This window comes from Aptenodytes patagonicus, chromosome 3, assembly GCF_965638725.1.
Source record: "Aptenodytes patagonicus chromosome 3, bAptPat1.pri.cur, whole genome shotgun sequence".
In the NCBI taxonomy this organism is placed as follows: domain Eukaryota; kingdom Metazoa; phylum Chordata; class Aves; order Sphenisciformes; family Spheniscidae; genus Aptenodytes; species Aptenodytes patagonicus.
Genome location: NC_134951.1, coordinates 27,672,285 through 27,688,795, shown reverse-complemented (window position 1 = coordinate 27,688,795; position 16,511 = coordinate 27,672,285). Strand labels below are relative to the sequence as shown.

Below are 16,511 nucleotides of genomic sequence, written 5' to 3'. Positions count from 1 at the left end.
AGTGAATTTTTTTTTCTTAACTCTTAAATTAAGAAAATCAAATTAAATTCTTAAATGCAGACAAAAATCAAAACTCTCCATATACTTAAGCCACTATTTCTTGAATAAGGTTCTGAAAAAGAACCAGTATGTTAATCTGTTGACCAAACAGAAATTTTGTGACAATTTTATATAAAAACTTGGGTGAATTCAACTCCTGAATCTTAACTACTCTGCCTGCTAAGATGACAAACTGCAAAGTCAACCACCTCCTCTATCACTGTCACGGCACATATTTCCAGTGTTCCAAACAGCAACCCATACTAGAGTGTGAACAGCAGATACAAGTGTCCCTGGGACAACAGGAAACACTCTAAACTTGAGTTGAGAGAACATTGTGCCTTTTGCCATAGAAAGGTACTGACTTGAAAAGACACTGTTTTTGAGTTAAGAAATAGACCACAGCACTTCAGTAGGTAGTCCAGAATAGCTAGCATGAAACCCATCATAAAGAGAATGATTTCTAGGGACCCAAGGCCATGAATCAGCCCACTAGTTCCATCTACAGGAGATCCTCCTGGCAGGAATGGTAGCATCCCCAAGTGGTGATAATGAAAACACGGCCCAAAGCACGCACTGTAAGTGCAGCAGCAGATGCCGAGAGTATGGCTTCTGTTCTGGAAGCCCTCAGCTACATGTGGGAGAAGTGCGGGGGACAAATTCACTAGCTAGACAAAGTCCAGAACCAGAACTGCCTTGCAAAGGTTGAGTGAAAATACTCATGAGATTAAACACACAGCAGGACTTATAAAACTGTCTCAAACCATGGGATACATAGGCATCCTTTACAGTACTATCCTCTGAAAAGCTTAAGCATTACCAGTAAGTACTAAGTCACTGGCAGTATTTCAAGACTCTGCTTTTCAAATGTTTACTAAGAATATTTTTCAGTAATTTAAGCCCATCTCATATTAAGCTTGCTGATACTCATTTTAGTTTTTCCTATACATCACTCTTACAACATTCAATATTTTTTAAATCCATTAGGCCAATATGAAGTTCTTAGATTTTTGCATTACTTAACTTTATACCAAAAGAAGGAAAAGTATTTTATCAAATGCGTATTGGCATATTCCATTTATAGGAAACAAATACTAACGCTATTTATTGATATGACATTTTGTTCTCAATTGCTAATATTATTACAAAACGTGGACATTTGGAACAAACAAATGACCACAGCTTTATTTTGGATATAGCAACAGCGTAAGCTGTGTCTTGCCAGTAAAAATAAACTTTCTTGTTGGATTTCAATGTCTCATTCAGTGGCATATTTCAGACACTCCAAGGAAGCAAATTTTCTGCAGTGATGTATAACATTAGATCCTTTTATCACTGACGCTTTCAAAGTTACTTGTCCCACAATGTAGTCTGCTCAAAAGCTTGTTTCCCAACAACGTGTTTCTTCAACTTTATGTTGAGTCAGCTAGATAACTACAGTTAAACAATAATCAACTATTCAGTTGTCATCAGCTAGAGCTGGTCAAACACTCAGAAGATTACTTCATGTAAGACAGACAACTTGTAAACAAGAAACATTCTAGGATCAAATCAGATATGCATAAAATCACACCACCAGACATTTGGTCAATACCATAAAAGTTTCTCAGTGGTACCATGCAACACTCTTATAATTTGTAGCTTCAGTCACTCGTCTCATCGCTACACCCAGAAACAATCAATTTGAATAACTTTCAATGACCACTTGTCCACCACCCCCATTTCCCCCAGGCCATAAACATGTAGATAGTTCCAGTTTCTTCACTGTTAACCGTAAATGAGCTTGCATGCTTCCACCTCTTCTAATTCACACTAGTTTAATATTCATTTGCGGCTCAAAGTCAGTAACGCTTCAAGTATCAGTGTTTAAAATATGTACCTATTCAAAGCAACTACAAAATCAAAATTGGAAGGAAAACATAAAAAGATGTTGTCCCCTAAACCGATACAATCTGTTTAAGACAGTTTGCAAATGCACATACCAAATATAGACATAAAGTTATTTTTCTGAATGTCTGGCAAGATGCTTCATGTTTTATAGTTACAGATTTTTCAGGATATTAAAATTTGTTTTGCCATGAATAAAATATTTTCAAAAAGGATTTTGATAACAGGATCTAACGATGGCCTGCTTCACACTAGTTGTTCCACAGCATGAGCTTAGACTCTTTGTAAAAATTTTCTCTTCTCTCAAAAAACTCTTAAATTTAGTGTTGATAACTTTACCTTCACCCAAATCCAAGAGCTACAGAAATACAAGCCAAGATGAATCTGTTTAAAAACAAAACTGAAGGAATTTCAGTTAAGTCCATACTGTCTTCTCTGCAAAAATATGGTTTTAATTATCCCTCATGATGCTTAACTGTTTTTTCTCACATGGTTGAAGAGTTTATTCTATCCACTCAGAAGACAATATTTTAAGGGGTTTTTTGAGTGTTAAATTAATTCCAATTTCATTTCTAGTGATGTGATACTGTTAGATCCTTTAAAAAAAAAAAAACAACTATCACATCTCATATCCCTCTAAAAATATGAAACAACTTTTTATTTGAATAAAAATGGCAGTTAACTGGTTATTCATAATGAGTCTCTCTCTGATCTGTTTAAAGTGCAAAATGTTTACATTTGTGACATGCAACAGGTGTTGTGATAAATGTAAACATTTTTGTGACATTAAGCAATGAAATGAGCACTCAACCCTCACACCAACAGATTAACACCGCTGTAACTAACGTGTTTGAATATGTTTTTGGCTTTATGATTTTTAGTTATTTCACTTCGTCCTCCCTATGCAAAGCAACAAAGAACTATGTATTCAATTCCATGGAATAATTGAAAAATGCATCACAATGCATAAAGGGATTATTTTATCCCTGCAATCCAGTATCATCAACTTAGATTTCTAGACCAGGGAAGCCACCTGCTGACATTCATAGGCATTAATCCACAGTGTTCATCCTTGCTTCATACCAACTCTGAATGAGAAGAATCTAGAACTATCCTCAATTATGGGTTGTCATGTCTTAAAACTAAGAAGTTCAAACCTATAGGCCAGTTTTATAAATCTATCTTTATGCACTGCATTTGAATATGTACAACACACCAAAACTCCTGGGGTTTTTGGGGTGGTGGTATGGTTTTAAATCCAAAAAGCTTGTTCCCGAAGCCATTAAAGATTCCTGAAAAATCTTACATTTCCCCAACATGCCTGCAGCTGCCATTAAAAACTGCTCTGTCTTCATGGCTTCTGTTAGTTGACAGTACAATTTTAGATAACTTTGATTAGAAGTCTTCCATGTTAAAGAGTACAATAAGCATGCCTATATAAATAGTATAGATAAAGAAAGAAAAAATGAGTACTTCTAATCTAAAATTGTGATATAAAAGTACCTGAACAAAGTCATTCTTGATTTTAACTTCAGCTAAAACAAAATACAAGAAACTCAACATCCATGAGGTTTTGAAGAAAACAAATGCATAACACAACAGCACAGCAGACAAATACAGAATCTACAGCTTGATTTATATTAAATTAAAAAACTACAAATGACAAATTCAAATAACCATGGAAGTAAATAATGTTAACATGCCTAGTCATATTTCCTAAAGGTATTTTTGTATGGCTTTTTTAATATTTACCATCACAGAGTGAACTCCAAACGCCTACTGACATGCATTCACTGTAGCCAATGAGTTTTAATCGTAGTGTTCACTGTAGTTTACACTGTAGTGAATGAGTTATAACTAAAGTACTCTAAAAAGCTTCAGTTCAGACATTGCCTAGGAATTACATTCAGCAAACATCTAAAATGTTTTTAAAAAGGTATTCGATTTCAAACTCTTTTTCTATGGAAAAAACTAACTGCAATTTGCATTGCTTCCCCAATTAAGAGACTTAGAGCTAAGCAACGAATTTAACAGATTACATTTACAACAGATTCCCAGAACACCAGCAATATGATCTGAAGCCTCATATTGGAACTACTCAGTACAAAACTGCATATACTCTACAATGACTATCATTTAAAGTTTTTGTCTTTTTTTCTTTTTTAGATATGAAAGGTCTGGAGATTCACATAGTCACATCTCTAGAAACGTTAGTCCATTAAAATAGCTAGGAAATGGCATTTCTTTTGCACTTGGATTTTTAACATAAGCTTTCTTTTAAGATTTAAATAAACATTAGAAAATTCTTCATAATACTATGATTCAATAAAATAATATTTTTTAAAATATTTGTGCTATTTCTCTCATACACTTTTTGTTTCGGGCAAAGAAAACAAACTAAAATTTTCTAACTTAACTTCACTTTCACGTTGTCAAACATTAGCAAAATGTTGCAATGTTTAAGCTGCAGCCATTGGAAAAAAGTGTTTATTAAAATGTTTTAATTATAATGTTTGGTTGTTTTTAAAAAGCTTCAAGAACATATTGTGACTGGTACTAGAGAAGCTTTGCAACTTAATTCTTTACAAAAATCCAGACAGTCTAATTTTGTTCAAAACAATATCCTCTTAAAATTGCTTCGCTAAGAATTTCCTAGGGATCCCCAACATTGGCTTTATAAATTTTGCATGTATGTATGCATACAAACAATGGAAAATAGATCTTGAATAGACATATTCACAAATATTTAATATATATTAACAGACAATTGCTTGAGGAAAATATGAAGTAAAACTTTTCAGTGCAACAGTCTGGTTGCCAGACTGTCTGGTTAAACCACATAAAATCCTTTTGTGAAGTTCCTTTTACTTTTCAATAAAAAACCCCTCAACATTGTCTCTGTATGAATTTGCACAGTCAAACTGCAACCGGAAACCTTTAAAGTTATTTAGAAAAGCATTCAAGACATGAAAGAAAGTATGTGCTGCTATTTTACTGATATTTGAGTCAAATTGTATTGTCACCCGGCTGAAATGGATGGATGAAAGAAGCCATCTCAAAACACTGAATAGGAATTTTCTCCAGCTACTACTTAGCTTTTGCTACTGTTAAACACCTCACAGAGCATGCTTTGCAAGCAGACACCAAGCAGAACCATTCAAAGATACCACCTTTGACTGCAAGGCCAGGTTTGAAAAAGAGAAGCAATAAAAAAGAACTTCATACTGTTTTTTGTTTCTCTTCAGTATGTAATAGTTATGTTGGGATCTTTTCTTAAGAGAAATGAATCAAAACTAGCACTACTGTATAATGCTCTTGTAGCGTAATTACACAGGAGGAGGAATCAGTACAAACAAACCTGATAAATCTCCAAGCACCATTTCTGCAGATAGCCTTAGGAAGAGCCATTGACTATAGTTTGTGGATATACATTTAGCAGCTTTAGTCAGATTTCTGCGGCAGGAAATGAAACTGTTCTGGACAGATGCTTTAGCCTAAAAAGTAGACCATCTTATAGTGTTTCTATAGGACATAGATCTAGAGTGAAGTTGATTTATACATTCTACATAATACTTAGTTATTAGTTATACAAATAATATATATGTATATATTTAGGAAAAGAAAGTGAACAAATACTTAAGAAAAGTAACAAGCAGTAAGATGTAGGCAAAAAGTCAAATAATAATTTTAACCCAAAGAAGATCATTGCTCCATGGAGATTAATATCCCATCTTCAGGATGTTTAAAAGGTTGAACAGCCTAGTAATTGCACCTGCCCAGAACTTTTACATAAAAGAGGATCAAAATCTGTGATCAATCTCTTTGAAACTCCAATAGCTACCAATGAAACACCTGTCTAATTTATTTCATAAAATTAATTACCTCAGACATCTTTTAGTGCTTTAGGACTTCCCATTCTCAAAACAATTCAGGGCTCATTTTAATTGTATGACTTGTTACTTACCGATGAAAAGAACTACTATTTATTTTCCTGATCAGTTTTATATTTACTTAGAAAAAACTTTTATACGGGAAAAACACCTAAAAAAAGATTCAGTGCTGACCCAATCCTCTCACTTTTTTTAACATCGAAACTGAGCTCAAATAGTAAGTTAAGAAATTTAGCTTTACCTGAACCTAGAAGAAAATATTGCATGTCTTTATCCCGCAGAGACATCCACTGGGGATGATCCACTATAAAACAAACAACAAACCCTACCCCATTTAGTAACTAACTCCTCCAAAAAGGATAGGCATCTTTTCAGGTTACTTCAGCGGCTTTTCAACTAAATCAGTTTGAGCTGGCTTACCAACCTCCTTTACGATGTCAACTTGGCACGGACTCTGCCACAGAAAGCTGAGTTCCATGGTTATACATACTGTCTTTGAACACCATTTGCATAACATTTCAAGGAAAGTGAGATTCAGAAAAGCTTCTAAATTGATAGTGCATAGAGAATGCATTTCTTTTTTGTACATACAAAGGCACTCAGTGATTCTCCAAGAAAAAGAAAAAGCTTAACAAACAATATGTCCAGTTAAACTGACCTTTTGGAGTCTTCTAGCTTTTCTTAACCCCCCATTGTGCTCATTCTTTTGTTCATTAAAAACTTTGCAAGAGCCATCAGTAACATGACACTCTGAAACTTCATTTTCATCACCTAGAAACCAAATTTAGAAACTTGAAATGAAAAATGCAATCTTGTGAAATGGAACTGCCACCAATTATTTTATCATAGCACATAGAGCTACGTACAATTAAGATATCTAAGTTAATAATTTGTACCAGTTATTTTTCCATTGTATTTCAGTTATAGAAAAAGAATGACACTCAAGCATCTGACTTCATCTTTCAGTATCTGATCTTGTAAATAAACTAGTTGTAAAACTCCCAATTTCCAATATTTTGAAAACTATATATTAACTACAAGTAGAGAATCAGCTAAATTGCTTTCTATTTATTACAAAATTTGCAGGTTCTCTGAATACAGAAGTATTTGAAGCAGTGGTGGCTAGATTTGCACTTTCTTATTGAATGTCAATGCTTTCAGTACACACTGTGTTTATCTGAAATGACCTGAAGGTCCGAAACATGTTTTCAAACACTTTGCAAGCAAATCTAGCAAGCTGTTAGCAGGCAAGGATTGCGTGTGCATGCAGGCTTATCAGTCCCATTATTTATAAAAAGGCACCATCCATAAGAATGTACTCTAATGTGGCTGCCAAAAAGCAGTATTTTTCATCATGTATTTTGTGGTTTAACATATATTTAATTCTTCAACACTGTCAGGATGACTTTTATAAGCAGTAAATAATAAACTTACGAATCATTTGAGAAATTAGCTTGCTTGCATAAGATGAAAAACTTTGATCTATCTTTTGATCAATGAAGTTTTAATTACTGAAGATTTAAGTAGATCATTTTCCAAAATTTAATTCAATGGAGTCTACTTTAGGACATTCATTAATTTTTCATTTCAAAGAAATGCATGAGACCAGTTAAAGAAAGTTTAATAATTAGTGATTAAAGTGGCCTAAATTCAGCACCTCCCAAATAAGCTGCTTCTGATTACTTTTGGAAAATACTGAAGGGTACTATCCATATTTACTAGTCTGACTTCATATATAACTAAGAATCATTTGTTTGTCCTCTGGCAGCTACTTAAACTCTTAATCCTTGAGATGACAGAACAACAACAACAAATTACAACACAAAAAATGATGACAAATATTTTTCATTACCGATTAGTTTTAAAATTATTACCTTTAAACTAGTCAAAATTTAATGACTTCTTCACACTAAAGTTGCAAGTTTCACGTGAATTTACACAGTATTACAGTAATTTTTGTGTAATACAAGTAAACCTGGCTTTCAGGTACAATCGTTAATTTAAACTCAATATTTAAATACAAAGTTTCATCTAACAAAGGGAGAACTAATTTCTTAACTATGTTAATTTTATTTAGTATTGCACTGAGGCCCATCATCTTCAATCACTGAGCAAGACTGATGGCAAGTAGAAAAGATCTTGCCATACAATAAAAAAAAGCTAAGAAATTTAAATTTAACTCCTTTTACATGGAAAACAATTTTTAAACATGTATTTTGAGTCTTAAAAAACCCCCAACAACCACAGGACTGCAAAGGATGTCAGGAGATCATCTACTCCATTGCTTTACCTCAAGCAGGTGGGTGTAAAGCAAGACATGTCTCTGTTAATTTCCAGTAAGTTATTTCAGTCATTGTAATAGACAATCCACTGTTTTGGGTTTTTTTTTGGACGGGTAGGTTGGGGAGCAGTGAGAAGTGGTGTAATACTCCTTTTGCCACTCTTCGCCTGAATGCTCAAGCTCCACAGTTCTTGTCCCACTTGCGATTAAAGTCTCAAGACCTGTATGCTTGGACCTCTTTCCAGGTATGGTTCACTCCTGTTGGTTCTTCATATTTACAGGAAAGCAGGAACAGGGGACGAAGTCCATCACTTCCTCTGATTATCAGCTTGGGGATCTTATGCATTACATATCGCGGCTTAGACAGGTGTACTCTGCGCTGGGTCAAAAACTGGCTGGACGGCCGGGCCCAGAGAGTTGTGGTGAATGGAGTTACATCCAGTTGGCGGCCGGTCACGAGCGGTGTTCCCCAGGGCTCAGTACTGGGGCCGGTCTTGTTCAATATCTTTATCAATGATCTGGATGAGGGGATTGAGTGCACCCTCAGTAAGTTTGCAGACGACACCAAGTTGGGCGGGAGCGTTGATCTGCGCGAGGGTAGGAAGGCTCTGCAGAGGGACCTGGACAGGCTTGGATCAATAGGCCGAGGCCAACTGTATGAGGTTCCACAAGGCCAAGTGCCGGGTCCTGCACTTCGGCCACAACAACCCCATGCAGCGCTACAGGCTTGGGGAAGAGTGGCTGGAAAGCTGCCCGGCAGAGAAGGACCTGGGGGTGTTGGTCGACAGCCGGCTGAACATGAGCCGGCAGTGTGCCCAGGCGGCCAAGAAGGCCAATGGCATCCTGGCCTGTATCACAAATAGTGTGGCCAGCAGGAGTAGGGAAGTGATCGTGCCCCTGTACTCGGCCCTGGTGAGGCCGCACCTCGAATACTGTGTTCAGTTTTGGGCCCCTCACTACAAGAAGGACGTCGAGGTGCTGGAGCGTGTCCAGAGAAGGGCAACGAAGCTGGTGAAGGGTCTGGAGAACAAGTCTTATGAGGAGCAGCTGAGGGAACTGGGGTTGTTTAGCCTGCAGAAAAGGAGGCTGAGGGGAGACCGCATCGCTCTCTACAACTACCTGAAAGGAGGTTGTAGCGAGGTGGGTGTCGGTCTCTTCTCCCAAGTAACAAGCGACAGGACGAGAGGAAATGGCCTCAAGTTGCGCCAGGGGAGGTTTAGATTGGATGTAAGGAAAAATGTCTTTACTGAAAGAGTGGTGAAACATTGGAACAGGCTGCCCAGGGAAGTGGTGGAGTCCCCATCCCTGGAGGTATTTAAAAGACGTGTAGATGAGGCGCTTAGGGACATGGTTTAGTGGGCATGGTGGTGTTGGGTTGACGGTTGGACTCGATCTTAGAGGTCTTTTCCAACCTCAATGATTCTATGATATATGAGGACTATTCTTTGCAATCCAGTTCCTACTTCTTCTCTTCTGACTATCAGGACTTCTCAAGCACTTTCCAGCTTTTCCATCCTGTTGGTCTCAAGCTTCACTGTCTATTGTCTGTTTTTCCCCGATTGCTTCTTTTTAAAGCAGTTGCTCAGTCACAAGTAAGGAGTTTTCGTCTTTAGTAGCCTTTCCTAGGGTATTTCAGATAAGGTTGACAGAACTTTTTGAAGCAATTCCATCCACTGTTAGTTATCCCTAAATTTAGTTCAAATACACAGCTAAGTCATGCCACTATGGTTCATTAGATCCCCTGAATTCTGTTCTAAAATATTGCTCAATGACTGATATCAAAATCAACAATTCTGATAGCCCTCTGCAGTATTATAACAAATTAGAGTGACTTCAATTTGCAATTTAATCTTCTACTCATTCATGATCATTTATCACCAGTGAGAAGTTTTGAACCAGAATATTATCTTCAAAATTCCATTTGATATTTCCTTCGAGTTAAAAAGCAAAGTAATGATTAGGCACAATAAGCTAGTTTTTGTTCAATCAAATCAATCATGTCTATCTAATAAAAATTTTATCTATAGTATAGTGTTCTCATAACGAAGTGTCACTGAAATTAAGCTGTATCATATCTACTATTTTGTATTTATCCACAGAGTTATTTACCGCAACTATGAAGAAAGTAAGTCTGAATTTGCCATCATTAGTAATCCTTCAGGTACATATGCACAGAATATTTAATAACTTGTGTTGTTATTATTATTGTAGTTATTATTCCAGCATGGACAAATACCAAGTTTTTGCTATTCAGAACACAATTTCAAGTCTTCTGAAAGCTTGTGTGCCCACCAGGTTCTCTTTGAGAACCTGTTAATGGTTTAAAACAATTTTATCTAGCTTGTTATGTGCTCTAGGACAAGTGTCATCAGGCTTTGTAAATTTGACTACATCAAAATAATCCTCAACCTGTTCCTCTATTCAGAAATATTTGTCCTTTTTTGTTTTAATAATTAGTTTCAATTAAACTTTTTGTGAAGATAAACAGAACAAGGAATCAAGCAAGAAATAGCTTTCTTCTTCATCCCTCATTTATTTTTTAAAAGGACATAATTAAATGTCAAGAGAGGACATAATACAGTATTTTTGTTGAGCTTTTCTTCTTCCAAAACTGAAGGAAAAAAAAAGGCACATCAAATCTAAGGAAGTTTTCACATGTGTGTTTTTAAAGACCAACAATATTTTAGCAGCATTAAGCACCTAGCACCTCAGGTAAAACTCATTCATCTAAATTAAGCTTCATCATTCAAATAAGAGAATAATATTCCAGATTCCCCATCTTAACATTGAACTACATTAATTACACTATAATGGGTCTCAGTTTATGTCTTTTGGCCAACTAAGATAATATTTGCTTCCCACATTCACCATAAGTATCTGTAATTCACTCAGATAAGCCTTAAGTTTATTTTTAAGACTGGAAATAATGCTAAGTCCCAGTTCAAATTTCTAAATTATTTTAGGATGATAAAAGCTTAGAAGAGAGTACTCTTGCATTCCTTGCCCAATATTATTTGTTGTTGTAGCTTTCAGATGAAAAGTCATAGGAATTAATCAAATCTGAGCAAGTATTGGCATTCTAAACCATGTGATTCAACTGCTAACTTACCCTAGCATCAGCCCTACTAAAAAAGTTATAAGCCGATAGACTGGATTTCAAAGTAAAGCAGTTTACAGCATGAATGACAAAGAAGTTCTTAGACTCTCCCAGTGACATAGATCATTAATTTTCACAAAAGATAGTATTATGGCATTTCCATAAACTTATATTCATGACAGAGAAAAGCCACCATTTTCCTCACTTTGTAACTGCTAAAAATTTAGGCACTGATACACAAAACCCAGTTACACAGCACTTATTGATTATAAAGCACTGTAATTTATCAGGTATGGCTGGTTTAATCAGGATAGAAAGTTTATTTCATCTCCAGAAACAAAGCTGAGAAAGAAAAAGTGAATCTGAATAGGAAAGCATCTTTTAATATTCTTGTAACGCCTAATTAATTTCAACTCTTGTATCTGTGACAGTTCTGTACTTGATTCATGACTTGGAGTAAGATGAAAATAAATAGCCATGTTTATGCCTGCGCTGTTCAGCAGAACAACTGGACAGCCTTGAGTGTACCCTACAAAGGAACCTGAAGTTTGCTACAACATAAGCATTAGGACTTGAAAAGTTAGTTTCAGATTAGCCTGCATGTTATACTTCTAATCAAATGTTCCAAGTAGTCTGTGGAAAGAAGGCTTATCAAACCTTATTTCTTGTCATTAAAGACACTGAGTAAGGGTGCCACTGACCTAAAAACACAAGGAAAAAAAATGGGCAAGAAAAATGTTTGATATTTAAAATATCCATATAAAATTTAATCATATCTGTATATATTTGATTACTCCTAACTGTATATATGAGTGAAAAGAATTCTTTAGCTTTTAAAAATAATATACTGTATTTACCAGTTTTCAAATCACATACAACATACAGAAAAACAAAGCAATTTACTATTTATTTACTAATTAACAGGGACACGAAATAACTTACATTCAAGAAAGAAAAAAGGAAATATTAAACCTGTATTTAATAAAAATCAATTATTCCATCATACAGTATCACAGTAGTTACGTTTAAAACAAGATTTTAATTTTCTTCCATAGAACTTGCATTAGGGAAAATACAACTCATCTTTCATTATTGATTCCTTCCATTTTTAAGTGAGCTCATTTGAGCTGTCAAACTTGAGGTTCTACTTGACTACACAACAGATGCATGAAGCTGAATACATTATAATTGGGAAAATGGCCATCACTGATAAATCACAAATATTATTAAAATCACTAGAAACAGAAATTGAGACTTTCAGAAGTTCCTAACAAAAAGGATAAAAAGTGTAAACATCAGATAACTTTTGTTTGCTGAATACTGTTCCTTTTTCCTCTCCTCCAAAATCTGTTATCTTAAACAAGTTGTCCAGCGAGAAAATAAAAGCATAACAGGCTAGAACATTGATCATAATTTAATCACTAGAATTTAAAAGTTAGAATTACCTCTAAAATTAACTGGCATACCTAAGTTTAAAAGCAGTAAACATTTTCTCCCTCCCCCATTTGTTTTCATGATTGTTTAATGAAAACCAGACTGTTCTTTGACATTAAGAAATACATAATTTAAGGATCATCTTCTAGTACATTGCCACATGGCAAAAAACACATACTGTGGGTTCATACATTTATGTGTGTAGATTTTTACTTCTATAATGTACACCTGCATCAACTTTTTTTTTTTTAACTGTGTTACAATGATGCACTCCAGGTATTAAAATACAGATGTAACGAACCCAAAATAGCAGCTCACAGTTCAGCAACTTATTATCCACAGATAAAAGCACAGTCACCCTTCAACATTTCCACTGGATGATTTCATAAATCTGATACCAAGTTTGTTGAGCCCTTTAAGTTAATAATTAATTTTATGTAATTCATTGATGCACTGCTGCAGAATTTTCTAGGGAAAACAAATGACTAAAATATACAATTGTAATTACAAATATTTAACCCTATATAAAGCTTGACAAACAGCTCAAAATATCAAAATCTGAAAGTGATTACCCCAATGCAGGTTAGGAGCATTTTTCAGGGAAGTTCCCAAGATTCAATATTCTAGTATACATTTACATTGAAATAACTTAGGCTAAACCAACTTGAAAACACTCAAATATAAAAAAATAATCTTAAAATTATTATTAAAAACTAAGATCTGTTCGATATAAAAAAAGCCATGGTTGAAAGAGATGCTTACATTGGAACTCTTGCACATGCAATCAGATGTCTTATTCAATCTTCATCATAGCACAAGTTAGAAATTGCTAGCTCAAATATTTCTTTTCCACTAGAGATTTTATGCCCTTAACTGCAATTAATCTAAGGTAGCAATTTTAACTAGTGAAATAAAAATAATTTGAACAAGGGACCCTATGATGAGGAGTTACTTATAAACAATTTAAAAAAGCACCATAACATTTGAACCAGAAAGACCTTGGTTTCTTAAACAGATTCTGAATAGCAGCAGAAAGTTTACAGAATACCAAGCATCAGGGGAAAAAGAAGGCTCACGTACTTTTGTTGCATTTTGTGAGCACAGTTTCCTTATCTCTTGGTGACTTCTTTGTGTTTGTAATGTATGGGGGAAAAAAAGGGTGTTCTTTTGGATCCTATGCACTCATTTATTTTACTCAAAAATAAAATCAGTACTGTAGCACTTTCTTCTTTTGGTGTAACTCTGAAATATTTTTCCCTTGGGAATGGCAGTTCATTTTGCAATTTAGTTGCATGAGTGTATCTAATGCAGTATGATATCTTTTCACTTTCCAGCTCTATGTAGCGACTTACCAGTAGTGCGAGTACAGTAATTCACATTGGTTCTGTAGGATTTTTCAAGAGCATGTTGAGGCAGCCTATTCACATCATCAGAATCTAGAGCTTCTGCAGTGTCAGCTTTTTCGCCATCTGACATACAGTTTAATGGCACACTTCCAGGATGTTCAGCTGGTTTGAAATTTTTCTTTACTGAAACATCATTTGCTGGAATAGATTTTTTCCTACTTTTCTTGGAAGTATGTGACTTACAGAAACTCACATCAAGGGAGTCCATGCTTGTAAAAGAGTCTTTGCAACAAACTTCAGGAGGATTCTGTGATTCCTTTGGTACTCGTACTTGTACTTCATTTTCATTCAAATTAGATGATGAAAAGAAGTCTTCATAAGAAGCCTCTTCAGCGCAAAAAGACTTGCTATATGTAGTAGCTGCTTGCAAGAACTCTTTACACCCTGATGCACCCAGTTCTGAGGTAGCCAGTTTCAAACTAGATACTGTTTGTAGTTTCTTCCTCTTCTTGTCTTCAAGAATACAATCATTTCTGTCAACAGGGAAGCTTCTATCCAATGAACATGTATTAAAGTCTTCACTGCTCATAGGTGAATTAGAGAGACTGCCAATCAAAGTAGGAACAGTATTTAACTTGACTATTTTTTTGGAAGGAGTAATATGACCCAAGCCCTTGATTTGAAGAAGAGAGCTTTCGTTTGCAACTGAAGTAATCATGCTATTTTCATCCTTCTGATTTTTCTTTGGAAACCTTTTTAGGTCTTTCTTTTCTAAAGACAATTTATGATCCAAAGCGTGCTGTAAAATCTGTTTCTTTCTTGAGCTTCTTCTGCTATGTTGTTTTGGTGTTAAGCTCTCCTGCTCATAGCTATGTGAGGGAGAATTCACCGATGCACTCATGGATACACTAATATCAGTCCAAGTATCGCAGGTGTGTTTTACTACCTCTGTTTTCTCTCTCTTTAATATACCAGTTCCCCAAAGATAATCATAACTTGAGTTCAAGCACTCTTCCATTTGTTCTCCTGCAAAATATGAGAAGTGGCAATATAAGTGTATTTAACAGAACAGAGAGAGTACCAAATCTCTTACTAAAACAGATGTGAAATTACTGAAAGAAGAAAAGAAGGATTTAGGCACTTCTCTGGATATTATATGGCAAGTCATCAAAAACTAAATAGAAAATGGATTAGAAACAAAGCACGTTCTATGTTGACAAGAAGCTACAATAGCTTTAGCTATCATGTCTCCTTATGCGGTAATAAGTATCCATAAGTCCTGTTCTGCTTTCTTGAAACAAAGCAGCAGAGAAACTCCCTTTCACTCTTCCATTTGTGGAAAAAACCAGCATGATTTTACACTGATAAAACTAGCTATAAGTAATACTGGAAACTCAATAATCATTTTTACTACCACAGCATTACCACCACCTTGTAGTTTTTGCAGCCATGATGAAATTAAATACAACATCATAGTATCATACCACATATATCAACACAATGTATTAAAAATAATTAGAATGTGGAAAATATATCATTTCTTGCAGCTATTCTTATGAAATGATTTTGGGGGAGGTGATATACAGAATCCATTCATAACTCTTCACAGTAAATTCCTCTGAAACAGGCTAGTACCTTTGATTATTCAGAATACATCTTTAAAAATCCAGTTGTTATACAATCTGATTCTTGCAATAGATCCTTTTGTTTAAATACATGTTGAGTGCAAAGTTTCAGCAATACTCCTTCTGTAAGCGCTCCTGTAGGTTTTAGGGAAAGTCTTGATGTTATTTGCTTACTAAATAGAAATAATATTTTCAAACATATGGTGTAGCTAGCTAAATTCAGAAAAATGAAATATACGGAGATGGAAAAAAGAAGTTTTCACATGACATGATCGGACTCCCATATTGACAATTGAAAAAGACTTAACTTCAATCCTCAAATTAAACTGGATTCTTGAACTGTTTTAACCATTATTAACCAACATACTCTCACGTATCTCACAAGCACAAACAAAAGAGTCACCATCACAGAGCATCAGAGATGGAAGCTACACTGAATATTGTCATGGGATGTGGAGGTCTATTCTTAATATAAAATTACATTGTGCAGTGGTAATGTTGCAGGGACATACTCAAAGTAAAGCTCTCAAATCACGATGTTCAACCTCATCAGCACACAACTAATTTACCAAAATAAAAAAGTTTGTTGGCACAGCTATGCTACTTCCAGTATTAAGCTATTACTTCTCCCTAACATTGCATGAAGACGTACCAAGCTGTCTCAGGCCACAAGATCCCAACTCTGTTCTCATGTAAGCCAGCAGGACAGAATTCCTGTATTATGTCAAAAAAATACAACACTTGAAAACAGCATGAGGTATAGCTTACTGTTGGGGTAGAACGGAGAGTAGGCAGACCACTCAAGTGGACTTCATTATGAATTCTAAAGACTGTCTTCTCCTTACTTTTCTACTGAGATCAAACACAAGCATCTGACTTCAGCTTTTTCCTCATGTGACTGACAGAAGAAGA

The 16,511-nt window shown here is 35.2% G+C and overlaps 1 protein-coding gene across 1 annotated transcript in view; it reads right to left on the bottom strand.

Moving 5' to 3' along the window:
• MCPH1 (microcephalin 1) overlaps positions 1-16,511 on the bottom strand; it is a 142,447-nt gene that overhangs the window by 110,630 nt on the left and 15,306 nt on the right. The window contains exons 8-9 of the mRNA XM_076335437.1: positions 14,799-15,000; positions 6,475-6,592 (exon numbers count right to left, since the gene is read on the bottom strand). Coding sequence (XP_076191552.1) covers positions 6,475-6,592; positions 14,799-15,000 — 320 coding nt within the window. The remainder of the gene's footprint in view (positions 1-6,474; positions 6,593-14,798; positions 15,001-16,511) is intronic.